Source organism: Apteryx mantelli, chromosome 11, assembly GCF_036417845.1.
Source record: "Apteryx mantelli isolate bAptMan1 chromosome 11, bAptMan1.hap1, whole genome shotgun sequence".
In the NCBI taxonomy this organism is placed as follows: Eukaryota; Metazoa; Chordata; class Aves; order Apterygiformes; family Apterygidae; genus Apteryx; species Apteryx mantelli.
In genome coordinates this window covers 14331206-14358383 of record NC_089988.1, presented here as the reverse complement: position 1 = coordinate 14358383, position 27178 = coordinate 14331206, and the positions used below count along the sequence as shown (strand labels likewise).

The window sequence follows — 27178 nt, the reverse complement described above, 5'->3', positions numbered from 1 at the left end:
TTTCTTGATTATGGTCCTCAGTGGGACTCATTATCTTTCCAAGAAAATTGTGATTTGCTTCTTGAGAGGTTTCTTCAGCCTCTTCTCAGCATCTGAGGTTCATGGGCTCAGCACCAAATACAGCTGAGGGGTCATTAAAATGCAAAAAAACCCTAAGGGACCGTGCCTCTTTCCATAATTTTCTTCAGCACTTCAATTCTTGTTTCGCTAATTGGAAAGTTTGCAGCAGTGTATTGAAATTAGGCAGATTTCAATGAGCACCTGAAAAAGAAAGATGTCTGCTTCTTAAGCTTTCTTCATTCTTCAGTTCTCAGAATAAGTCATACCCACATTCCCCAATTCATACTGACCCACAGCATCTCCTAATGAAGTCTGGACATGTAGGAAAAGCAATATTTTTGATAGAGGACATGTATGGAGAACCTTCCTCCCCAGCTCCACAGCCCTGCCATTGCCCTCATCAGCCACTGGGGACTTCACATCACTCTTGTGAAAAATCCAACCTTTTTCCACTCAAGGCTGTAGCTGAATGTTACAGCTCATGTGCACCAATTCCCACCTGCTTTCCTTCAAGAACTAGCTGCAAGCAGACACAGGTTTTTTTGACTTAATAGCAAAAAACCAAATTATAATTTAGAATAGTTTAATAAAAGATACAAAAAAGCACTCCTCAACTGTATGTCAAGTCCACGCTGCCTCCACTGAGGTCCACTGCCCACAAGGCATAACCTTCCTTGAAATGTTTTCCACAGATAGATAGGAAAGGATAGACAAGAAACACAACAAAGGAGGTGGCTAAAGAGACAAGGAGACTTCTGAAAGACGAGGCAAGGTTCAGATTCCCAGAAGACCTCCCAGAGAGGTACCTGAAAGGATAAAAAGCAAGGGAAAAAGGAAAACTGGGAAACTATGGAAAGTGCATACGTCCAGAGAGTCTGATGCAAAGATGCCTTTAGAAATGACCAATTTAATCAGGACATGTGGAAATATGTGAGAGAGCACTGAGATTACATCCACAGCCTAATAGACAGAGCAGTGGAAACACAGGGGCAAAGGCAGATCAATATTTCTTCTCCCCAGATTAATAACCTTCCTGAAGATTTCTACTATTTCAACATAGGAAAAAATTGACATAAAAATGAGCCAATCATTTGAGCTGAGGAAAGTGTGCTCCTATTTTTGAAACGTTGAGACAGTTCTTCACCTTTCCAGGCAGATCTCAGTTGTCCAACCACGAGCACCCAGTGGCACTTGGAGAGGCCCCAGTGTCTCTGAGGGACCTGCCTGGGCCTGGCAGCTCTCGCAGGGGACCTGCGGGAGACCGGAGCCACTTGCAGCTGCAGAGAGAGGCTGGGCAGAGGGGACCAGGGCACCTACAATGGCAACAGCCATCCATGACCCTGTGACTGCATCCCACCCCAGCTCTGAAAATCACTTTCCCTTTCAAAAAAAGAAAGAAAAGAATCTCCCCAAAAGAGCAGTGTATCAAAAAAGAACCAAACAAAAAAATAAGTAAAAAAAGAAGAAAATAAGAACACGATGATAATAAGAGAAATAAAAACACAAAGAAGTTTGTAATGCTGAAAAGTCTAAGAAATCTTTTTTTTTTTACTTTAGATAATTATCTAATTTCTTTCTTGTTTCTTTTTTATTGGCAGTCTCTAAAGATTTCTTCTATAATAAGGCCTACACTATTAAAAATGATAGTTCTGTGTCTCGCACAAGTCCACTGCCCTCAAACCACTCCCTGCCCAAGATCTTCCTTGCCACTCCTCAGTCTTTGCACACAGCGAGTCGCAAGATGAGATGTCGAGCTCTCACAACTGATAGAGGAAAGAAGCCTGACTAGCTTCACTGAAAATGCTCTATTTATCGATGGCCAAAATTGCACCAATCTCAACATACCTGTGTTACAGTGACGTCTTAAAAGAGTCCCTACACATCTAGCCACAAACCCTTTTCATTCCCTGCATGGTCATGAAGTACGACTCCATTTTAGGCAACAACAGGGATGGGAATTAGCTCAGCCTCCACCAGACCCCTGCAGTGCAGATGTCTCTGGCTAACACAGCTGTCTGGACTTCCCTCTCTAGTCAATGGAAAGAAAAAAGTTGTCCCACTGAGAGGTCTTGAGATGCTCCTCCTGGTGACCAGCCAATGCTCCAAAAAGGCTCCCATAGTTCCTGGGTCACATTTCCCAGCGCCACATGGCAACAGAGCTACACAGGGCATCTCAGGCAGCAGGGGCCTCTAGATGTGTCTATAAGGGCCTGAATGTAAAGTTCTCATCACTGGGTGAAATCTATGCAAAAAATAGCTCTATGCAAGAACTGAAAAAAATATTTGTTTTCAGATCTTCCAACATTCTTTCTCAATTCTAATATTTTCTTTCTCTTTTATTGGCATCACCATATGCATGCACTACAGAAATTACTCTGTGTGAGTTTACATGTTTATATAGATGTACATGTTATTCTTCATGAGACGTTTCCTGACAACACTCTGAATGGAGAAACTTGTTTATGAGAAACTACTGAATTCAAATTGACATGTCTCCTCTCTCTTCTTCTGCCTCACTGCCTTCTCCTCCTCTGCCTAGTCTGTCTTTACAGAGGCCTTATGGCCCCTCTGTCCTCCGGGGAAGTCTCTTGTGGGATCTTGCAAAACAGACCCTGAATGAGCTGAAACACTACCAGCATGTCACCCACACTGCTGTGTCCTCTTATCCTTACTACAAGGTCTCAACTGGCTCATCACCTGCTCCAAGGCAAAGCCCTGTGCACTCCAGCCACCCCTCCTTTGCACAGAGCACACCTGCACCTACTTGCCACACGAGCCTGTGTTACCCAGGAACCCAGTTTCACCCTGCCACGTGAGCTGTCCAACCACGTGTGTGTAATTCCACAGGGATAGGGGAGAGGAAGGTGCCAGCAAAGGGGACATGACTGGGATGTTGACTGTGGGGCCCAGAAGAGAGGACAACTCAGAAGAGGGGCAGGACAGAAAAAGATCAAGTGACACCTGTGCAGTGTTGATGGTGAGGTCACCTCTGGTACAGCAACCTCATGGGCTGGGTTCTGGTAGGAGCCATTCTGAGGAAAAGAAGAGAGTCACAACATGCCTCATCCCACCACCAGAGATGATATATGGGCAGGAGGATGGGGAGAGGCAGGCAAAGGGGACATGGCTGCAGTGTTGATTGTGAGGTCACTTCCACTGCAGCTGCCTGATTGGCCCTCAGCAGATGTGCTGGCCAGCAGGCTTTGGGATGTCACCCAGTGCCTCAGAGAGTCCACCCAGCAGAAATGACTGCCCTGGGGAGGAGAGGGGGTGACACAGGCGACAGGGACCCATCTGGGTGCTGATTGTGAAGGCAAATCTGCTGCAGCCACCCCATCAGCCCATAGCCGGCAGGCAGGCAGGCAGGGGTCATGGCCACCCTCCTCGGGACTAGCCCTCTGGAGCAGACCTGCCACCAAGCAGTGTACAGCTCCTCGCCTATGTCTCCTCTGAGCCCAGTGTGCTGACCCTGTGGCCCAGAGACACCATGGACATTATCTGGAGGCTTCCTTTCATAGATCAACATTTCTAAAGTGGCACATGATGTATTAGTAACAGCCAGAAGGGTTTTTTTAGTGTGATACGAAGAAAGAGTCATTCTGCAGGCTCCAATGGACACTTTTTTGATGGGTGGGGGAGATGAACTGTGCAAGGCCTGCTGGGACAGTCCTGCACCACCCTACAAGGGACTGACCCTCACTTCCTTTTCTCCACATCTCACTGCCAAGAGGGGACCTTTGTCCAAATCAGCCTCAGATCCACACTTGCAATTTCATCTCAGAGGGGCTTCACTTGCAAAGAAGAGTCCACGAGTGAGCTCATGCCCAGGCTGTGCATGAGCTGGTCAGGCAAGAGCTTCAGAACCTGCAGGCTTCAACCACATCAGGGACACAGTGCAAAAGGTGCTCAGCTGAGTTGGACACCTGACCTGTCAGGTCAGAAATGACTGCCTTAGAGAAGAGAGGAGCATGTGGAAAGGTGAGGGACATAATTCTGAGGGGGCTTGCAAGTTATTTGCATAAAACACCTTCAGCTTTGCAAGCTGATTCTCAGCTATGACCCATGAAGTATTTCCTGCTGATTTGTGGGCAAGTGCATGAGCATCCCTACTCGCTGTAGTAGGCATATCTGGGAGAAGTGGTTTCAAAGGCCAATGCAACGGAAGGCATCAAACCCTTTCAATTCATCTCCCAAGAACATACCTGCCCATCTCCAAAGACCTCTCCACAAGGCCTTCACTCCTCCAAAGAGCTGCCAGCATGCTAACGTCTAGCTGGCAATGAGCAACGCCCACAGCCTCCTCCTCCCTCAGCAAACACTGCTGCAGATGAAAGGTCTCATTAGGAAAAGCAAATGAGATGAAAGCAGGGAAAAAGCAGGCTTGGTTCGCATCTCAGAACAAGCAGAAACACTCCCTGGCCTTTGGTCAGCACCCTGCCTGCACATCCTGGCAAGAGCTTTGGAAACTCAAGGCCTGAATCTCAGTGGGCAGAAGGCAGCAGGCTGCCAGCATCCCTGACTCACGCCACCAGGGCATCCTGGGCCCTGCAAGCGAAGGCACATCCTCACCTCTGAGTGCTCCCAATCTCTCCATCCTGGCGGCACTCCCCACACACAGCACTGCTCTCTCCAGACACCTTCTCCCACATGCAGCACACAGACACTGGGGCCATCGTTTGTCCCCACCTCAGCCTACCCCGCCACTGTGACACGCTGCACCCCCATCCCGAACCTCATAGAAGGTTATCAGCCAGCACATGGCTGTGCATCAGGGACACACAGGGTACAGTACCAGATGTGGCAGTGGACAGGGCACCCCCAAGGGCCCCAAATCACTCAAGCACCAACTCTCCAGACTATCCAGTTGCTTCTAGTCCTCCAAGGCCTTGCAGGAGGGACTTCCTCTGAGCAGCCACTCACAGCCCAGGTCCTCTTCAGTTCCCACGTCAAGGAATCAAAGCATAGAGATGCTGTTCAGACTCTGAAGGAAAATCTCGCAACCCCTGGGGTTTTGACGGGGCATAATTTCTACAGCACACGGACACTGGAAATCTGAGATTACTAACTTCACTGCTCACACCAGTGCAAGATTCATTTAGCAGCCTAAATAGTCTAGCTGGACTCCCTGGCCACCCGTAGCAGGTTGTAAGAAGTGCAAAGTCAAACTCCATGTCTACGTTTACCAGAGAACATCATCCTCATTTCAAATGTAGCACTACAAACTCATGATGACGGAGTGGAATACAATTTCTGTCACATGATGTGGAACATTATCATCTACTTCTGCTTGATTAATGAGTTGCATTGCTGTATTGCTGTAGAGCTCTGCAAGCGTCAATCCCTCCTCTGGGCACACTCAGTAAAACCAGAAGTGACCTCACCACCATCATCCAAGCCATGTGCCTTCTCCTGCCCTATCAGCTGCTCAGATAAAGCAACCTCACAAGCACCTACCCCCAGCATGTGCCTGCTGCTGGCCTATGGGCTTCAGAGTCACAAGTTTCCTCAAGGTAACTTCCCCAGCCATTTGCTACCGCCGGCCTATCAGGTACTCTGGCAAAAGAGACCTCCCAATCAATGTCCACACCTATCTGCCTGCTGCTGGCCTATCAGGGACTCAGAAAGAGATGACCTTGCACTCACCACCACAGCCATGTCTGTCACTGGCCTACAAGCCTCTGAGACAGCAGCTACCTCACTATAACTTCCCCAGCCATGAGCCAAATGCTGACCTATCAGCTGCTCAGGCAGATGTGATCTCCAAAGCACATGTCCCAGCCGGGGACCTGCTGCTGCCCCATCAACTGCTCGGCTGGAAGTGACCTCACAAGCACCTTTCCAGCCACAGCTCTGCTGCTTTCCAATCAGTTCATCACTCAGAAGTGACCTCACCAACAACACACAAGCTTTGCTCCTGCAGCTGGCCTATCAGGTCCTTGGGCAGAAGTGACCTCATCCTCACCAGCTGAGCCACATGCCTCCTGCTGGCCTGTCAGCTGCTGACACAGAACTGATTTGACCCTGGTGATTTCCTGGCACAGCTCTCGCACACAGCCATGACCTCCCTGCCCACACCCCGGCCACGCGGCTGCTGCTGCCTGCAGCTGCCCCTGCCCTGCCTCAAGGCTGAGCCAGCACCTGAGTGGCCTCCCTGCCTCACCCCGGGGCCTCACAGCCACCAGTGCAGCCCCGCCCTCCTGCCCTTGCTGGCCAGTAGGAGGGCAGCACTGGGGCGATGCCATGGCAACGCTGCGGCCTTGTGTGACCCCGCAGGCAGCCCCTTCCCCTCCCCCACGGTGGGGCGCCACGTTGTGGGTGGCAGTGTTGGGCAGCGCAGGGCATTACGGGGCCTGGGGGCAGCATGGTCCCGTATGGCCGGGCATTGCGGGACCCTGGGGCATGGCCGCTGCCCCGCTGGGGCTGGGCTCTGCAGCAGGGACTTATGGGGTGGCAATGGCACCCCCACCTGTTCCCAAGCTGCTCCCCCAAATGGGCTGTCTTTTGGGTGCAGAGGTCTGACCTCAGTTTGCAGGACAGGGACTGCGGCCATCTGAGGACAACATCTCTAATCCCAAAACATGCTCCACCAAGTGGGAAGCATAAATGGATCCACAGGGAAGGAAGAGAGGTTCTCCCAAACCAGTAGACACCTTGGGGTTGTTAAAAGGTGAATGATCCATTTCCAACATGGGCATTTCCAGCAGGCTCTTGAGAGCCCACAGGAGCTGTAGGACACCCCAGCCTCTGGGACGCAGGACCACTTTCCTGCCAGATCCAGATCCCAAAGGGGAACCCACTCCCAGGGCAACCTGGATCTGGATTTCCCCCTGCCACGAGGGGATGGAGCTGGCCCCACAGGAGCCTTGGGGCTCAGTGCAGCCGCAGCTGCAGGACCCAGGAGTCCTGGCTGCCACATTGTGCTCTAAGCCAGGCGGGACCCTCCAGCAGAGCTCTTGCGGTAGCCCCCAGCCCTGTCGAGTCACACCCACAGCCTGGGATCCACAAGCATTTTTGCATTTAGTAGTCTCTGGGTGACACCTCGGGAAGGAGCTCCCAAAGCCCTTACCCTTGATGGAGAGCCCCAGGAGCACTGGGAACAAGGAACTGCAGTCCAGGCTGATGGTGTTGGTCCAACAGTTCCCCATCTCGCTTGCCCTCTTCTCCTCAGCTCGCCTGTCCATCAGAGGAAAAAGGATTCTCCTCCTGTCTCTTCACCCAAAACTTCTCTCCAATGTGTCCCTTTTCTTCTGCCTGTCAGCAAGGGGCCCCAATGTGGCCCTGCTGTCTCCTCTCCCCCCCTCCTTGCCATGGAGCAGTTCCAAAGGGCAGTGGTGGGGAGCACGTGAGCAGTGCCCAGCAGTGCCCAGGCTTCACAGGGAAGTGAGGACACTGCTGTGGCACCAGGGAGACCTCCCTGTGATGCAGAACATGCCACTGTGACCTCAGCTCGTGTCATCTGGGAGCTCAGTCAGTCACCGCCATGGAGATGGCACAGACCAAGAGAGAGCAGAGAGATGGAGAGGTGGGCAGAGAGGAACCTCATGAAGTTCAACAAAGGCAAGTGCAGGGTCCTGCACCTGGGGAGGAATAACCCCATGCACCAGTACAGGTTGGGGGTTGACCTGCTGGAAAGCAGCTCTGCGGAGAAGGACCTGGGAGTGCTGGTGGACACCAAGTTAAACATGAGGCAGCAATGTGCCCTTGTGGCCAAGAAGGCCAATGGTATCCTGGGGTGCATGAGGAAGAGTGTTGCCAGCAGGTGGAGGGAGGTGATTCTCCCCCTCTACTCAGCCCAGCTGAGGCCACATCTGGAGTACTGCATCCAGTTCTGGGCTCCCCAGTACAAGAGGGATGTGGCACTACTGGAGCGAGTCCAGCGAAGGGCTACTAAGATGATTAGGGGACTGGAACATCTCTCTTATGAGGAAAGGCTGAGAGAGCTGGGCCTGTTCAGCCTGGAGAAGAGAAGGCTGAGAGGAGATCTTATCAATGTGTACAAGTATCTGAAGGGAGGGTGTCGAGAGGATGGAGCCAGACTCTTTTCAGTGGTGCCCAGTGACAGGACACGAGACAATGGGCACCAACTGGAACACAGGAAGCTCCATCTGAATATGAGGAAAAAACTTCTTGACTGTGAGGGTGACAGAGCACTGGAAGAGGTTGCCCAGAGAGGTTGTGGAGTCTCCATCTCTGGAGATATTCAAAACCCACCTGGATGCGATCCTGTGCAATGGGCCCTAGGTGACCCTGCTTGAGCAGGGGGCTTGGACTAGATGATCTCCAGAGGTCCCTTCCAACCTCAACCATTCTGTGATTCTGTGAAATCCATGCTGACTGTTCCCAGACACCTTCATGATGTGCCCAGAACTGTGATCTCAGAGGACTGGCTCCATGACACACTCCTCACCAACATGAGGCTGAATGGCCTGCTGCTCCGCAGGCTGTCCTTGCAGCTGTTTTTGAAGATGGGCACAACATATTCCTACTTTTGGTCATTGGGACCTCCCCTGATCTCCACAACCTTTCAAAGATGACAGCGAGCAGCCCTGCTGTCACAGCAGCCAGCTCTGATGCCAGCCGTCCAATCCCATAGACTTGTAGGGGTTGAGTTCTGGAGACTTGGGCACTGCAGGCTGGTTTTCTCCACAGCAGTCCTGACTCTAGGCACAACAGCTCAGGAGACCTTGTTGGTGAAGACTGAAGCCAGGGAGGACTTGACTTCCCCAGACCTATCTATATCCGCTTTTGCTAGAATCCCTGCCACTCTCAGCAGTGAGCCCACATTTCCTTGTTTATTCTTTTACTGTCACTGAAGCAGCAGCAGCTCTTCTTCCTGTCCTTCACATCCCCTGCAAGTGTCTCTATCACAGAGGAGCTTTGGCTTCCTTAACACCATCCTGACTTTGCTGGACAATATTTCTAAATTCCTCCTTTGCAGCATCTCCCTTCTTCCCCTTTCTGTAGGCTGCCTTATTGCCCTGGAGTTCACATGGGAGCTCCCTGTTTAGCCATGCTGGGGTCCAGAGATGGCTGCTAATTTTACAAACTGTTCATAGGGAGCATGCTTGTGCTTGACAGGTGCTTAATGACCTGCTGGCTTTCCTGATCTCCTCTGCTCTTCAGAGCTGCCTCCCTTTGTCCATCCCATGGAAGAGCTCCATACATCCAACCTACCCCTTCTCCCATAGGACATCACCCTCCTCATCTTCCCTGGTGGTTTCTCCTGAAGAACTTGCACCCTGCCTTTGAAGGACTGCAGTCATGTGTGTGATCCCACCACATCTCAGTTATTCCAACCATGGGGCAGTCCCGTGACAGGCTGCATATGTTTGCATATATTTTGGTTTCAGCATCTCAGCTGTGGTGCCGACTGAAGATTTGTCACAGGGAAAACTTTTAGCAAGGACCTCATGTATAGAAAGGCTTTGACTGCAAGTGGTGACATGCTGGCATAGATAGCAGGTGGCAATGTAATGGTGAAAGGAGATTTCCACTAAGAGAGGAAACACTGTGGTGCCCAAGGCCAGCGAGAAACAGAGCCTGGCCGTGCAGGAATGGCAGAAGAGGGGTTTGCTGCCTGAGCTGACTCTGCAGCACTTTGGTGCCTGTGACAGACTGGAACGAATCTCCAGGAAGGACAAGGTGCCACTGAAGAAGTCCCTGAGCCTGTGCAGCCTGTGATCCAGCCACCCTAAGGATATCATTAGCACAGTTCCTGTTCATATCACCTGGGGGTGAGAAGAGGTTCAGAGGGTGGAGAGCAAGAAGGGTTTGAGAGTGCAGATGCTGGAGTGGAGACCTTGGTGCGATGTGCCTCCCATTTGTGCACCATGCTTGGATGTAGATGGGATGGACTTTGCCTAAAGGCAGTGGTGGGATTCAGTTGTTTAGGCACAGGTAGGAAACCCAAGATGCCCTGGGTCACTTGCCCAGTGCCACTCCAAAGGGCCATTGATTTCCTGGAAGTCCCATGCTCTATCTACTAGACACGTGGTTTTGCTGGACATCCCAGGAACTGATATGGCCCAAAACTGAGGACTACCAAGATTTGCTCTGCCACACCCCAAGCTCCTTCAGTGGAGGGCTTTGCTGGTGCTCTCGGACTCTCCCTGTGCCATGCCATGTGGGACCCTGGAGGCAGAGCCTTTGCTGGCTTCTCCATGTTTCATGCGCACTGCAGAAGCCTGCTGGCTTGTCTCAAGGCTTTGCCTGGGAGAGAAATGGCAGCCCTTGCTGAGACAAGGGAATACAAATGCTTGAGAGCAGAAGAGGACTTGTGCCATGTTCCTCGTTGGAAGCCTGCTTGTGTGGGACTGGTGCCCTGGCCCTGTGCATGCTGGTCAGTGTGTGTGTGTGTGTGTGTGTGTGTGCTGCCATGTGCTCCTTTGTGAGCCCCCCGGAGCAAATACAGAGAGAGGGGGAGTGGTGCCGAAGAGACTGGTCCATCACCATTGAAGCCCCAAAGGGCCCCTCAGTAGGGAGGCCAGTGGGGTGAGTGCCTTGAGGGCATGTGAGGCAAGAGCAAGAGGCAAGAGCTGGCCAGCTGAGCCCCTGTGAGAGCACTGAAGGTTTGCATCCTGGAGGTGAGAACTGACCCTGAGCAGGGCTGTGCGTGGCTGTTCAATGGAAATGCCTGTTGCAAGGCCTTGGAGAACTAGAAACAAATGAAAGGTCTGGAGATCTGGCCTGTGTTTTAGAGCCTTCGGGGGTGCCCTGGTTGCTGCCACGTCTAGTCGTGTGCCCTGTGTGTCCCCGATGTACAGCTATGTCTTGGCTGGCAACCCTCTATGAGGCATGAGGTAGTGGGGTCAGCATGTCATAGTGGTGGGATAGGCTGAAGTGGGGACAGACAATGGCCCCAGTGTCTTGGTGCAGCATGCGGGAAGAGCTGTCTGGAGAGAGCAGCGCTGTGCGTGGGGAGTGCTGCCAGGATGGAGAGATGGGGAGTACTGCGAGGTGAGGATGTGCCTTGGCTCGCAGGGCCCAGGCTGCCCTGGTGGCATGAGCCAGGGATGCTGGCAGCCTGCTGCCTTGTGTGCGCTGAGGTTCAGGACTTGAATTTCCTCAGCTCTTGCCAGGTTCTGCAGCCAGATGTCCCATATAGACTCTTAAATATGCAGCCTAGAGTATTTGGAGTATAGGAGGTCATCTCTCATAAAGAGTTCCTTGTTGGAGATTCTTGAAGTTAACACTTAGGGGATCTGTCCAACCACAAGGGGGTTTTTTGTTCCTTTGTTTGTTTGTTTGTTTTAGGTTAGAGGCATAGAAGTTGTTTCCCTCTCCTATTAGCAAAGACACGTATCCATAATTGGTGCAGACACTCTTTTCTTATCGTGTGGCAGGAGCCTAGAAATTCTGCTTATAATGCAGTAGTATCCCCCAGTTAGCCCTTACTTAACCTTCTGATTAACCCCCCTCCAATCCAGTGAATTCTAGAGAGGATCTTGAGCTCTTCCTGCTGAAGGTCTTGCAGTTTTGGGGCTCTCTGCTGCACCCCACACTCTGCAATCCTTTTTTCACTTTTTTCACACAGTTAAAAAGGAAATGGTCTTCCACAGTGGAACACTCAGAGGTGCCCTTTCAAGCATTAGTGCCACAGTCATTGGCTTTTGAAATGGGCAAAATAAGGGAAACTTCCAAAGACAAAGTATTTCTTCAGAAAAGAATTGGCCTTTGAAAACACTTCTCCCAGATGTGCAGTGACTACAGTGAGTAGTGATGCTCCAGCACTTGCCTGCAAGTCAGCAGGAAATACTTCATGGGTCATAGCTGAGAATCAGCTTGCAACGCTAGAGTTGTTTTATGCAGGTAACTTGCAAGTCCCCTCAGATTGATGTTCCTCACCTTTCCACATGCTCCTCTCTTCTCTAAGGCAGTCATTTCTGACCTGACAGGTCAGGTGTGCAACTCAGCTGAGCATGTTTTGCACTGTGTCCCTGAGCTGGTTGAGGCCTGCAGGTTCTGAAGCTCTTGCCTGATCAGCTCGGGCACAGCCTGGGCATTAGCTCACTTGTGGACTCTTCTTTGTAAGTGAAGCCCCTCTGAGATGAAATCGCAAGTGTGGATCTGAGGCTAATTCGGACATAGGTCCCCTGTTGGCAGTGAGGTATGGACAAGAGCAAGTGAGGGTCGGTTCCATGTAGGGTGGTGCAGGGCTGTCTCAGGGGAAGGCCTTGCACAGTTCAGCTCACCCACCCATCATCAAAGTGTACATTGGAACCTGCAGAATGCCTCCTTCTTGGTATCACACTATAAAAGTAAAACATTTCTGGCTGGTAATAATCCATCATGCACTACTTTGGGAAGGTTGATCTGCCAAAGGAAGCCTCCAGATAATGTCCATGGTGTATCTGGCCTGCAGGGGCAGCACGCTGGGCTCGGAGGAGACCAAGGCGAGGAGCTGTGTGCAGCTTGGTAGTACGTCTGCTCTAGAGGGCTAGTCCTGATCAGGGTGGCTGAGGTCCAGCTGAGGTTCAGGTTGGCTCAGGGTTCCTGAGGAACTTGGTGTGAATTCCGTGTTGATCCTGGTGTGAACTTAAAACCTTTCAGGCCCAGGAGGAAACCTCACACTACTCGGAAGGGCTGGCTTTGGAGAGACTGTGTCTGGTGCTAACCACATGCAGAAAAGGTATTCCTGCCTGCAAGAATTGCAGTGCCTATCACCAGCGGTGACAGAGTCACCGAATCATTCATGTTGGAGGGGACCTTGAGAGGTCTCGAGTCCAACCTCCTGCTCACATCAGGATCAACACCGAATTCACACCAAGTTCCTCAGGGCCTTGTCCAGCTGCGTCCTGCAAGCCTCCAAGAAGAGAGAGTCCATAACCTCTCTGGACCCTTCTTCAAATGCTTTGTTACCCTCTTTGATTTTTCTCCCTTAAAGCTAATTTTAACAGCACTTGTGTCTGTTTATAGCCATTGCCTCTCGTTCTCCTGCCATGAGTCACTGCAAAAACCTGGTTCTTTATTGGTGGTAACCTTGAGCTGGGAAGCTGCTGTGAGTGCCCCGCAAAGCCTTTCCCTTCTCTGTGCTGAACAAGGCCCATTCCCTCAGCCTCTCCTCACCGGGCAAGTGCTCCAGCTCCCAACCACCTTGGGGGCCTGCCACTGAACTCACGCCAAGTGACAAACAGCGTTCTTCTACAGGGAGCCCCAGCTGGACGCAGTACCTAGATGGGCTCTAACAATGCTGAGTAGAGGGGGATAATCACCTCCTTTGATCTCCTGGCTAGGCAGCCCAGGACACTGCGGCCTCCTTTGCTGCCAGGGAATGCTGCTGGCTGACGTTCAGCTCCCTGCCCACAAAGACTCCCACGTCCTTCTCCACAGAGCTGCTGCCCAGCCGGGTGCTCCCCAGCCCCTGTCACTGCAGGGTGTTGCTCTATCCCAGGTGCAGGACCTGGCATTTGTCCTTGTTGACCTTCACAAAATTCCTGACAGCCCATTCTTACTGCCTGCTGAGGTCCCTCTGAATGGCAGCCCTTGAGCTTATGACTGTTCCACCCAGCTATGTGTCATCTACAGAAGTGATCAGATTTCCATTCTGCAGGTCACTAATGAACCTCTCAAACAGGACAGGATGTGGAGTATAGACCCCTGTATACCCCACCTTTACCTGGCTTCCTGGTAAAGCATGATCCATTCATGAAAACCCTCTGATCTCGATCATCCAAGCAGTTTTTTGCCCACCTGGATGCCTACTGGACATCCACCACTCTCCTCTCCTCCACAAGTATTGGTGTTTTATCACAGAAGGCAATCAATCAGGTTGGTCAGGAATGATTTACCTTGGGTAACTCCTTGCTGACTGTTCCCAGGCACCTTCTTCTCCCCCATGTGCCCACAACTGTGATCTGAGAGGACTGGCTCCATTACACACCCCTCACCAATGTGAGGCTGAATGGCCTGCAGCTCCCTGGTGTGTCCTTGGGGCCCTTTTTTGAAGATGACCACAACATATTCCTTCTTCTGGTCTTTGGGACTCCCCCCATCCCTGATGTCCACAACCTTTCAAAGAAGATAGAGAGCAGCCTTGCTGTCACAGCAGCCAGCCCTCTCAACGTCCATGGATGCCAGCCATCCAATCCCATAGACTTGTAGGGGTTGAGTTCTAGAGACAGACACTGCAGGTTGCTTTTCCCCTCAGCAGTCCTGAATCTAGGCACAACAGCTCAGAAGACCTTGGTGGTGAAGACTGAAGCCAGGGAGGACTTGACTTCCCCAGAACTATCTACATCCACTTTTGCTAGAATCCCTGCCACAGTCAGCAGTACCATCACATTTCCTGTTGTATTCTTTTACTGTTACTGAAGCAGTAGCAGCTCTTCTTCCTGTCCTTCACATCCCCTGCAAGTGTCACTATCCCAGGAGACCTATGGCTTCCTTAACACCTTCCCGACTTTGCTGGACAATATCTCTAAATTCCTCCTTTGCAGCCTTTGCCTTCTTCCCCTTTCCGTATGCTGCGTTATTGCCCTGGAGCTCACATGGGAGATCCCTGTTTAGCCATGCTGGGGTCCACAGGTCTCTACTAATTTTACAAAGTGTTTGTTATGGAGCATGCTTGTGCTTGAAAGGTGTTTAATGACCTGTTGGCTTTCCTGAGCTCCTCTGCCTTTCAGAGGGCCTCCCTTTGTCCATCCCATGGAAGAGCTCCATACATCCAAGCTACGCCTTCACACACAGGTTTTTCCCTTCATCTTCCCTGGTGGTCTCTCCTGAAGAACTTGCACCCTGCCACTGAAGGACTGCAGTCATATGAGTGATCCCACCACACCTCAGTTATTCCAGCCATGTGGCAGTCTTCTGACAGCTTGTGCATCTCCATTTGCTCCTGGCTGCACCACAGGCTGCATATAATTGCATACATTTGGGCAGCAGAGCATCAGCTGTGGCACTGACTGAAGATCTGTCACAGGGAAACATGTTACCAAGGACCGTATCCATGCAAAGGCTTTGATTGCAAGTGGTGACATGCTGGCATAGATAGCAGGTGGCAATGTAATGGTGAAAGGAGGTTCCCACTGAGAGAGCAAAGCCTGCAGTGCCCAACGCCAGGCAGAAACAGAGCTGGGCCATGCAGGAATGACAGGAGAGGGGTTTGCTGCTTGAGCTGACTCTGCAGCACCTTGGGGCCTGTGACAGAAGTGAACCAATCTCCAGGAAGGACAAAGTGCCACTGAAGAGGTGCCTGGTTCTGTGATCCAGCCACCCTGAGGACATCATTAGCCCAGTCCCTGTTCATATCATCCTTGGGGGGTGAGAAGGGGTTCAGGAGGAGGAGAGCTAGAAGGATTTGAGAGTGCAGAGACTAGAGTGGAGCCGTTGGTGTGATGTGCCTCCCATCTGTGCAGCATTCTTGGATGTAGACAGTGCAGACTGTGCCTAAAGGCAGTGGTGGGATTCATTTGTTTGGACACAGGTAGGAAACCCAAGATGCCCTGGGGCACTTGCCCAGCAAGCACTCCAAAAAGGCATGGCTTCCTGGAGGTCCCATGCTGGAACTACTAGAGACATGTGGATGTGCTGGACACGCCGGGCATCGGACATGGCCCTGCAGGCCTATTTCTATGTCATTAAATCAAGCGTCTGCACTGAATTGCATTAGCTGTTTGGAACATTGGGATCTTCCTATGTCTCAACCTTAGAGTGAGTGGAGCCCTAGTAGTAGGAGGCATCTAGTGTCATTTGAGATGGCCATGGGAATTCCCCACCTGGCCCCCAACTCATGCTCTAGAAGGATAGGGGTGTCATAGTTGCTGCATCCGAGCAAGAAGACTCTGGCACATGCCTTGGTCCACCTCTGTCTCTTCCAATGTCACCAGGTGTTTGTGTGTGGAGCAACTGACTCCCACCCTCCATCTCCAGTGATTACAATGGGAGCTTAGACAAGGAGCTCCCATGCAGACACCTCTGTTGTGCCCACTTCATTTTTTTGCAAGGGGAATCCCACCTCCTGTGTGTTTTTTGTGGAGTTCACAGGAGGGATCTGCATCCCACGGCATCGCAGGGACTTCTAAACGGACATGCAATGTCCAGACTGACTCATCAGAATCAAAACCTGAACCATGGGTGAATGACCTCCCTTCTTGTCCGCTTCTAGGTGTCCTGCCTAGTTAAGACATGGGAATATGGATTTCCAGGGTGGGATGTTTCCACCTGTTATAGACAACCATCCTCTGATGAAACTATGCTCTGATGAAACAAGTGACATCGTTGTGACTGGTCTCTCTGCATTGTTTCTAGAGGGACCATCAGTGATTATTTTAGCTTGTTGCAGTGAACATTTCCCAGGAGGAGGGAGCACGAGGGACAGAGAAATTCATGAACTCAGCTGGGCTTCTGTACTTGAGTGAGGCCAGTCTCTGGGGATGGAGGAAGCTCATGGCAACGGGGCAGTGCTGCCCAGACACAGCTGTGTGCAGGAGCAGCTCCTCTGCAAAGGGCAGCAGGGCTCCAGGCACTGCCTGCTGCTGCTGACATGAGAGGAGACAAGGCAGGGAGAATTGCAAGGCAGTGTGGAGTGGGAGGAGAGAGGAGAGCTCCTTGTGGGAGAAATCTTCACAGCCCTGAACACGGTAAGTCTCTGGCTGCAGGGCAATGCTACTGAGGTTCCTGGAAGGGTCTTCTACACCTATTCTATCCCATGACTGAAAGATTTTTAAGGATTGCTCTCCTTTGCAGAGGAGGGGGAGATGCTTCAGAGCAGGCATTCCCTGCCATGCTGTCAGAGGGACAGGGCTTGCTGCTACTTTCTCCCAAGGATGGTGCAGTGCTGTGAAGCTGGGATATGCACACAGGTCTGCGCAGGGCTGTGATTCAGAGCAGTGTCCCTGCACTGCAGAGGAAGGTGCAAGAAAGGCTACTTGAAAGGGAAGGAGCTTTCCTTCCAGGGCTTTCAGTTTCCTAATGTTGGCAGGGAGAAAAAAGGAAAGAGTTTTCTGGTTTGGCAAGGACCTGGGACTCGCTAACCTTCCCTCTCAGAGATCTGTAGGGCTGTGAGAAAGCTCAGCAAACCCTTCCAACCCCACCTCCACCTACAGCAGCACCAGCAGCACCTTTATGGACTTATCAGGGCTAATGTGACTTGCTCCTTAGGACCCGTGAGCACAGAGGTGCCCTGGACAGTGCCCTGATCCGGGAGGTTTCTGTAGGGCAGAACTGTGCACAGAGAGGGTGGGACAGGGTCTGTGAGTACGGACAGGGAAAAGATGTTGGGAAAGAGAAAGCTGCAGGCATCAGGAACAGCCCCAGGCAGCAGAGATGGGCAGGGAGTGAGAGGGAAGTGCCAACAGAATCATCATGGGAGGATGGATTTGGGCAAGTCACGGTCAGTGGTCAGTCCCTCCGATGCAGGCACCTTCCTCTGAGCAAGCTCCCTGTGTCTCCTCTCACACGCAGCAGAGCCTCTGCCCTGACAGCCATGGGGTCCAGGGCATGAGCTGCCCTCTCTGCAGCCAGACCTCCAGCTGAGGAGAGGTGCCCAACAAAGGGACTGAGTGACAGCCCTGCGATGCCACTGTCTGTGAGGCAGCATGCCTAGCTGGGTAAGGTGAAGGCTTTCCTGAATGCCCATCTGTCTCTCTGTCCTTGCCTCCCTTGGCACCCGGATCATGGGGCTGCTTCTTGTTTCCCCTCCTGTCCATGCTGCTCCTCTTGCTCTCGGGCTCTCTGGGGCAGGGGATTTCAGCTGCAGTTCAGACATGGGTGCTGCAAGTTGTGCAGCAGAGGGGTCTGCATGGGAATGACATTGCCCCAACCCCCTTCTGACTTGTGGAGCTCCAAAAAATGCAGTCGTGGGGCTGGGAAATGAGCTGACTCTCCCTTAAGGAGAGCCCTAACAGTCCTTTGACCATTTCCCTGTGGTGTCCTGGCAGACTGCATGCTGCCCTCTAGAAAGGCACTGCTGTCTCATAGCACCTCCTTGATATCTGAGAGCCCCATGAGGAAGGTGCAGAGATGCTGAGAGTATGGAGATGGTGGTGGGAGGCTGTATGTGGGCATCTGCAAAGAGCCCTGTGTGCGCTTGGCTAGAAGGGGAGTGTGGAGAGCTCCGTCAGGTGCCCGGAAAAAGGGTGAGAAGTTTGGAGCTGTGCACTTTGAAACTGGACTCGTGTGCTCTCAGCAGGGGCTGGTTTCTTTCTAGGGCAACATATGAGTGTGATCATCCCACGCCTCAAAAAGGTTGCGAGCGCAGGGCAGCTGGGAACGAGACTAATAGAGAGACTAGCTGTCCTCACTCTGCACCAAATGACAAGGAATGCTTTCCTCTCAGGACTCAGTAGAAATTCCGAGGATTTCTATCTTTGATGAACGCTGCCCAGCGGTGACAAGGACATCTCAAAGAAAATAAAATTCCTATATAATCCCTGAAACTCTGTTCCTCAGACCTCATTCTTTAGAATTCATAGTGAAGACGCTGAAAAGCCCTTCTACACAATGAGTGGATTTCACCTGACAGAAAGTGTGAATGTCAGAGCTAGTCACACGTTTCCCTGTGCTCACTGCTTTACAGAAGTACTGACTGCTCTGGAGCCCATGGGCAGAGGTCCCTGCTCCTCACAGCACACTCAGCCAGTGTAAAGCAGAGCTCAGACAAGGGACCTGGGCAAAGGGCCTCCCAATAAGAGAGAAGCTATGTGGGTGCTTGGATGAGGACTGCAACAGTTGTTTTTTTTTTTCTTGAAAAATCTCTCCTAACTTCTCAATATCTTTTCTTCTTGGGACAGTCCCCCATGCCTGGACATAGCAAAATGTCCAACAGCAGCTCCATCAACGAGTTCCTCCTCCTGGCATTTGCAGACACACGGGAGCTGCAGCTCTTGCACTTCTCACTCTTCCTGGGCATCTACCTGGCTGCCCTCCTGGGCAACAGCCTCATCATCACAGCAGTAGCCTGCGACCACCGCCTCCACACCCCCATGTATTTCTTCCTCCTCAACCTCTCCCTCCTCGACCTTGGCACTGTCTCCACGACTGTCCCCAAATCCATGGCCAATTCCCTGTGGGACACCAGGGCCATTTCCTACTCAGGATGTGCTGCTCAAGTCTTCCTGGTTGCCCTCTTGTTAGGAGGAGAGTATTGTCTTCTCACTGTCATGGCCTATGACCGCTACGTTGCCATCTGCAGACCCCTGCACTATGGGACCCTCATGAGCAACAGAGCTTGCATCAAAATGGCAGCAGCTGTCTGGGCTAGTGGTTTTCTCTGTTCTGTGATGCACACTGCTAACACATTTTCAATACCACTCTGCCAAGGCAACACATTGGACCAGTTCTTCTGTGAAGTTCCCCAGATCCTCAAGCTCTCCTGCTCAGACGCCTACCTCAGGGAAGTTGGGCTTCTTGTGGTTAGTGCCTTTTTAGTCTTTGGTTGTTTCATTTTCATTGTGCTGTCCTACGTGCAGATCTTCACAGTCGTGCTGAGGATGCCCTCTGAGCAGGGCCGGCACAAAGCCTTTTCCACGTGCATCCCTCACCTGGCTGTGTTCTCCCTCTTTATCAGCACTGATGTGTTTGCGTACCTGAAGCCCCCCTCCATCTCCTCCCCAGCTATGGATCTGGTGGTGGCTGTTCTGTACTTGGTGGTACCTCCAACACTGAACCCCCTCATCTACAGCATGAGGAACAAGGAGCTCAAAGATGCCCTGAGGAAAGTGATTTCTTCGACCTTTTTCAGCAGTGGTAACATTGCCATTGCTCTCCACAAATGACTCCCCCTGAATCCCGTACCAGGACTGAGCTTTGTTTGTTCACTTTATTTTTATTATTTATGTTATTACTATTATTAGTAGTACTTGTTATGTTGCTACACAAATGCTTGGATTCATTCCACCTTTCCTGAGACTGTTCTGTCCCACCTGGTGCCCATATAAAGTTGTGTCCAACACTGGGTCAGAGCTGACTTCCTCACAATATCTTTGTAATAAAGTTGGTTCTTGCAGGTGCAGTGCCTGAAGGCTGGGCTCTTCCTCCAAAGCTGCTGTCCCTCACACCCTGTCCCCAGCACATTTCCTTGAGACAATCTCCCCCACCCCCCACGCTGGTCCTAACCCCAAAAGTTACCCACAAACAAGGTTCCATGCACACCTGGAGGACTGGATGTCCAGCTGTGAGCCCTGGGAGGACGAGCCCTCTGCTGGGTCCTCTGCAGGGCTGGCAGGGAGCATGCAGAGGAGGTCCTGGGGCCATCTGCTGGGCCTGTAGACCATGCTCCTCCCATGGGGGTCCCTCAAGCAGGGTGCCTCAGTGCAAAGATGCAGCCCAGCTTGTTGCTGCATGAACAGAGAGGAGAAACTGCCCCAGGAATCTCCTCACACACCCAGACCCTCATACCAGTCATTTCCAGCACTGGCCATTCCCTCTGGTCCTGGAGAGGGGTGATCTCTGAATGTGACCCGCTCCGTCTGCCTGCTGGCCTCAGCATGTGTGTGGTGGCAATGGCTGCCCTGCCTGGCCTCTCTGTGGGCTCAGACCTCATCAGACCCCAGAGCATGGCCTTCTGCTGATCCCGGTGGAAAGGATCAGGTCTGGGCAGGGTCTGGGGACTGGTGGGAGGCTGTCAGGCAGGAGAGCTGAGGGAGACAGGGCACCAAGGACTATCATAGGGACTATGTTGGGGGGATGTTTCCCCATCCCAGAACACACCCTGTCCTGTGTGATGCCTGCACAGGGGGGCTGTGGGGCCACATGCAGGGCAGCAGGGCTGGGCCAGTGGAGGCATGAGACACAGATGGGAGCCACGACACTCCAGAAGCTCCCAACGGTCATGGAGGGGACTCACTGCTGCTACCAGGACTGTGGGTTTCTCAAGGTCTACAGCCACCAGCACCACCTGTCAGGACTCCCAGACCCAGCACAGATGGTCAGTGCTCAGCACTGCAGCTCACAGTGCCCCCTGTCCTGTGTCACCGTCCTCTCTCAGGAGCACTGCTGGGTGCACCACTCCCTGTGCAGGTGTGGAGAGGAGCTGCTGGAGGTCTTCTCATGCCAGCTTCCCTTGACTCTTCCCTGGCATTGGCCCACAGGCTCTGCCCTCGGTCATGTTATGTTTCTATACATTCTCATCTGAGACTACATAGGGACCTGCAGTGCTTAGCTCTGCTTGCAGCTGGCCACCACAGACTGCCTGCGTGGTCCCAGGAGATCCCAGTAAGGCTGTGCTTGGAGGTGAGGCTGGGATTGTCCTCAGTCAAAATAGATGGGATGGTCTGGGTGGGGGCCAAGGGGAGGAAATGACAAGAGAAAGCAAGGAGAAGATGCAGTAAGGGAAATTCCTCACGAGATTAAGGAAAAAATAAATACCCATGGTATTGAGTAGCACTGCGGCAGGGGACAGGAGATCTTAAAAAAACTCTCCTGGAGAAAGCACCTACCAACTTCATCTAACTGTCAAGTTAGCCCGGCTCAGAGCAGATCATGCTCCTGGAGATCTCTGCTGGTCCCTCCCAACAAAAATCCTCTAGGAGGAAGGGGCTGGAAAGCAGAGTGAGGGGCAGAGGACACTGTTGTGGGGTTGAGGCCTTGCTGGCACTTGTACTGCCTGGTCAAGCCTGTCCTCAGAGTCACACAGTGAGCGAGTTCATCCTCAAAAGCAGTCTCTGCTCCATGGGCAGCAGGAGTCAAAACAGTGCGGGGATACTACAGAGAAGTTCTCAGGAACACACCAGGCATTCAGGCCCTTCGACTGCTGAGGTGTCCCCAGACCGGTGCTTTGCATCCTGGCTCTGAAGAGCTGAGAAATCTTCAGATTCAGAGCAGATTGCAGTCCCACCTCCTGGACTCACAGGTTACAGGGCATCAGCAGGGCTGTCCTGGCTGCAGGGAGGCAATCACTGCCCAGGGCACGAGCAGATCCCCCTCTGCCCTCCCCTCTCCCTTCATACCCCAGAACAGAGATCATGTTTCCCTTGTTGGCCCTCCCTGCTGGGCTTTATTCCCAGCTGGAAGGGATGCAGCTCCATACTGGGGAAATGCAGGAGAGCCCAGTCTCATCTAGAGGAGCAGGGTCCCACCACACCTGCTGGGTGGCCAGGGCTGCAGGCTGCACACCCCACTCTGTTCCCCTCAGACCTCCTGCCTGGGGCTGCAGGGTGCCCAGAACCAAAGCAGGCATGCCAGGGAGTCTGGTGCCATTGGGGTGGTGGCCTTTGCACCAACCTCTGACTGTAAGGGACGCTCCACCTGCATGCTAGTGGTGAAGTTCATGTCCCAGCTTTTTCCCTCTGGAGAGCTGAACATTTCATTCTCGGGAGAAGGGGAAAAAGGAAAACCTTTTGTCCATGGGATCACCCCGTCAGCCCTCTACTGTCTTCTCCTTCTCTGTCACCCCTGAAGTCCTTTGCCAGAGGCATTTTTTGATTTCTGACCCTCTATCTGACCCTGCTTTGAGCAGCATGTTGCACTACAGGCCTCCTGTGGTCCCTTCAGCCTGAATTATCCTGAAAGCCAATGAACTCAGGCCCCATTTCAAGCACAGAGCAAATGTCTCTGGGACAGGAATCCTTTGTGCTTTATGTGACCATCTAAAAGAAGGCAGGTGAACACCTCCTCCTCCCTCCTCCCTCCTCATTCCTGAGATGGTGGAGAGGTAAGAGGAATAACAGAGTCACCCTGGACTGCAGCAGAGAAGATTTCATCTCATTTGGGATGGAGTTAGGCAAGCCAAAGCTCAGCTGGTGCTGGAGTTGGAGCTGGAGCTGGAGCTGGATCTAGGAAGGGATGGGGAGGGTAACCTGAAGGCCTTCTGCAAGGATGTTGGCAACACAAGGCAGCGACACAAGGAAAATGTGCTCTCCCTGCTCAGTGGGGCAGGGCACGTAGTGACAAAGAGAGGGGAAAGGCTGAGGAGCTCATTGCCTCTTTTCCCTGGTCTTTTCCTGGTCTTGTCTACTGCCAGACCTCCCTGGCCCCCGAGTCCTTTGGCAGCATCTGTGTTAGCAAAGCCTCACCCATGGTAGTGGAAAATGTGGCTGGGGAGGACTTTTGCCCAGTGGGCACACACAAGTCCCACCAGACGGGACCAGACGGGAAGCACCCCAGGGTGCAGGGAGAGGTGGCTGGAGTCATTGCAACGCTGCTCCCAATCATCTATGAAATGTCATGGTACTCAGGGAGGTTCCTGATGACTGGGAAAAGGCAGACATCACAGTTGTTTTCCAGAAAGGCAATAGGGAGGATCTGGGGAACGTCAGGCTGGTCATCTTCATCTCAATCCCTGGGAAGGTGATGGAGCAAATCCTCCTGGAAACCATCTCCAAGCATATGAAGGGCAAGGCCTGGAAGAGACATCATGTGTTGACCAAGGGGAAATGGAAAGCATGCCTGACCAACCTGATTGCCTTCTGCCATAAGATGAATGCCTGCATGCACAATGAAAAGGGGGCGTGGGGAGATGTTTTACAGACTCCTTTAAAACATCACGGGAACACAGATGTGTTGAGATTTCTGCAAATTTGGCCATCCAGAAGAAGAGCATTTCCTTGAAGCTGGTCACTCTGCTTTCCTCATCAGTCGAGAGAGCCCAACACCTCAGAGCGCGACGTGCTCTGTGCAAAGAGTGAGGAGTGGCATGGACAGCCATGGGCAGCAGGTGGTTTTCTGAGCTCTTAGGGCTTTGTGTGAGACACAAAAATATCTTGTTTAATGGTGTAGGCCTGATTATAACAGAAGTGCTTAGAAAATGGCATTAAAAATGAAACAAGAAGGAAATTAAGAAAAAGATTTAAAGCAAAGAAATGTTTTACACTTTCCAGTTTTTAATATTTTTGTATTCTTAATGTCTTTCTGGATTTGCTCTGCTTTAGCATACTAGTATTTTGGGGCAATTTTGCATTATTGTTTTGTCTGAAAAGAAAAGTGATTTTCAGAGCTGGGGTGGGAGTCAGTCACAGCGTCACAGAAGGGTGGTGTCATTGCAGGCACCCAGATCCCCTCTGCTCAGCCTCCTTCTGCAGCTCGAGGGGCTCCAGTCTCCCGCAGGTCCCCTGCGAGAGCTGCCAGGCCCAGGCAGGTCCCTCAGAGACACAGGGGCCTCTCCAAGTGCCACTGGGTGCTTGTGGTTGGACCCCTGAGCTCTGCCTGGAAAGGTGAAGAACTGTTTTCAACATTTCAAAAACAGGAGCACACTTTCCTCAGCTCAAATGATTGGTTCATTTTAATGTCAGTGTTTTCCTATAATGAAAGAGTAGAAATCTTCAGGAAGGGTATTAATCTTGGTGGAAGAAATACCGATTTGTCCCCCATGCCCAGAGACAGCAAAAAGTCCAACAGCAGCTCCCTCAATGAGTTCCTCCTCCTGGCATTTGCAGACAAGCGGGAGCTGCAGCTCTTGCACTTCTCGCTCTTCCTGGGCATCTGCCTGGCTGCCCTCCTGGGCAATGGCCTCCTCATCACAGCTGTAACCTGCGACCACCGCCTCCACACCCCCATGTACTTCTTCCTCCTCATCCTCTCTGTTCTGGACCTTGGCTCCATCTCTGTCACTGTCCCCAAATCCATGGCCAATTCCCTGTGGGACACCAGGGCCATTTCCTACTCAGGATGTGCTGCCCAGGTCTTTTTCTTCTTTTTTTTATTTGCATCAGAGTATTATCTCCTCACAGTCATGGCCTATGATCGCTACATTGCCATTTGTAAACCCCTGCACTACGAGACCCTCATGGGCAGCAGAGCTTGTGTCAAAATGGCAGCAGCTGCCTGGGGCAGTAGTTTTGTCAATGCTCTCCTGCACACTGCTAACACCTTTTCAATACCACTCTGCCAAGGCAATATCGTGGAGCAATTCTTCTGTGAGATTCCCCAGATCCTCAAGCTCTCCTGCTCAGACTCCTACCTCAGGGAAGTTGGGGTTATTGCATTTAGTGCTTCTGTAATATTTGGGTGTTTCATTTTCATTGTGCTGTCCTACATGCAGATCTTCACTGCTGTGCTGAGGATCCCCTCTGAGCAGGGCCGAAACAAAGCCTTTTCCACGTGCATCCCTCACCTGGCAGTGGTCTCCCTGTTTGTCAGCACTATCATCTTTGCCTACCTGAAGCCCCCCTCCATCTCCTCCCCAGCTATGGATCTGGTGGTAACTGTTCTGTACGCAGTTGTGCCTCCAACTCTGAACCCTCTCATCTATAGCATGAGGAACAAGGAGCTGAAAGATGCCCTGACGAAAGTGATTTCATGGACATTTTCCAGCAGTGGTAACATTGCCATTGCTCTCCACAAATGACTCCCCCTGTGTCCCGTACCAGGACTGAGCTTTGTTTGTTCACTGTGTTTGCACTATTACTACTATTACTGTTGTTATTATTATTTGTCACCATGTTCCTGCACCAAAGGTTGGATTCATTCCACCTTCACTGAGACTGCTCTATCTCATCTGGTGCCCATATAAAGTTGTGTCCAACACTGGGTCAGAGCTGACTCCCTCACAGTATCTGTTTAATAAAGTAGTTTCTTCCAGGTGCAGTGCCTGAAGGCTTGCTCTTCCTCCAAAGCTGCTGTCCCTTATGCCGTGTCCCCAGCACATTTCCTTCAGACAATCTCAACCACGCCGCATGCTGGTCCTTACCCCATAAGTCACCCTGAGACTAGGCTCCATGCTCTGCTGGAGGACTGGATGTCCAGCTGTGAGCCCTGGGAGGATGAGTCCTGTGCTGGGTCCTCTGCAGGGCTGGCAGGGAGCATGCAGAGAAGGTCCTGGGGCCATCTGCTGGGCCTGTAGACCGTTCTCCTCCCATGGGGGCCCTCAAGCAGGGTGCCTCAGTGCAAAGATGCAGCGCAGCTTGTTGCTGCATGAACAGAGGAGAAACTGCCCCAGGAAACTCCTCCCAGACCCAGACCCTTGTATCAGTAATTTCCAGCACCGGCCATCCCCCAGGGTCCCACCACAGCTGCTGGGTGGCCAGGGCTGCAGGCTGCAAACCCCACTCTCTTCCCCAAATACCTCCTGCCTGGGGCTGAAGGGTGCCCCAGTAAGAAGGCAGGCATACCTGCGGGCCTGGTGCCATTGGGGTGGTGGTCTTTGGACCAGCCTCTCTATGTCAGGGGATCAGGAGCTTCTCCACCTCCATGTTAGTGGTGAAGTTCATTTCCCAGCTTGTTCTCTCTGAAGAGCTGAGGATTTCATTCTCGGGAGAAGGGGAAAAACCCTTTTGTCCATGGGATCACCCCGTCAACCCTCTACTGCCTTCTCCTGCTCTATCACCCCCAGAAGTCCTTTGGCAGGGGGACCTTGGTTTCTGACCCTCTATCTGACCCTGCTTTGAGCAGCATGTTGCACTATAGGCCTCCTGTTTTCCATTCAACCTGAATTATCCTGAACGCCTATGATCTCAGGTCCCATTTCAAGCACAGAGCAAATGTCTCTGGACAGGAGCAATTTGTGCTTTCTGGAGCATCTAAAAGAAGGCAGGTGAACACCTCCTCCTCCCTGTTGACTGTAAGGGCAGCCTGGCAGGCACTGCCTCAGGCATAGCTACATTACTCCTGAAATTCTTGGCATCCACCTTTAACCGCCTCAAAGGCCATTGCCTGGATCCCCTCAGTGGTGAGGGGAGAAATGCAGGCTTTTCTGTGGTGTGATTTCTCTACCTCTGTAGTTTGTGCCTCTAAGTAGATGGTGCCATCCTCCCCTTGGTTTCTTGCCAGAAGTTCAGGCTGGATGGGCATGTGAACGTGTAGGTTGTCTGTCACAGCAGTGACTGTGAGATGGTGGAGAGGTAAGAGGAATAACAGAGTCACCACCCAGGACTGCAGCAGAGAGGATTTCATCTCGTTTGGGATGGAGTTAGGCAAGCCAAAGCTCAGCTGGAGCTGGGCTGAAGCTGGATCTAGGAAGGGATGGGGAGGGTAACCTGAAGGCCTTCTGCAAGGATGTTGGCAACACAAGGCAGGCAGCCAGGGAAAATGTGTTCTCCCTGCTAGTGGGGCAGGGGACATAGTGGCAAAGACAGGGGAAAGGCTGAGAAGGTCATTGCCTCTTTTCCCTTGTCTTTTCCTGGTCTTGTCTACTGCCAGGCCTCCCTGGCCCCCGAGTCCTTTGGCAGCATCCTTTTTAGCAAACCCTCACCCATGGTAGAGGAAGATGCATCTGGGGAGGACTTTTGCCCAGTGGGCACACAGAAAT

The 27178-nt window shown here is 52.1% G+C and overlaps 1 protein-coding gene across 1 annotated transcript; it reads left to right on the top strand.

Annotated features, from left to right (window-relative positions):
- Positions 1 to 24301: 24301 nt before the first annotated feature.
- LOC136992985 (olfactory receptor 14J1-like) lies at positions 24302 to 25225 on the top strand (the record flags this gene model as incomplete). The annotated part of the gene is made up of 1 exon (XM_067303003.1): positions 24302 to 25225. A coding segment is annotated over exon 1 (924 nt), but the record flags the coding sequence as incomplete, so codon positions are not given.
- Between the last annotated feature and the right edge of the window lie 1953 nt (positions 25226 to 27178).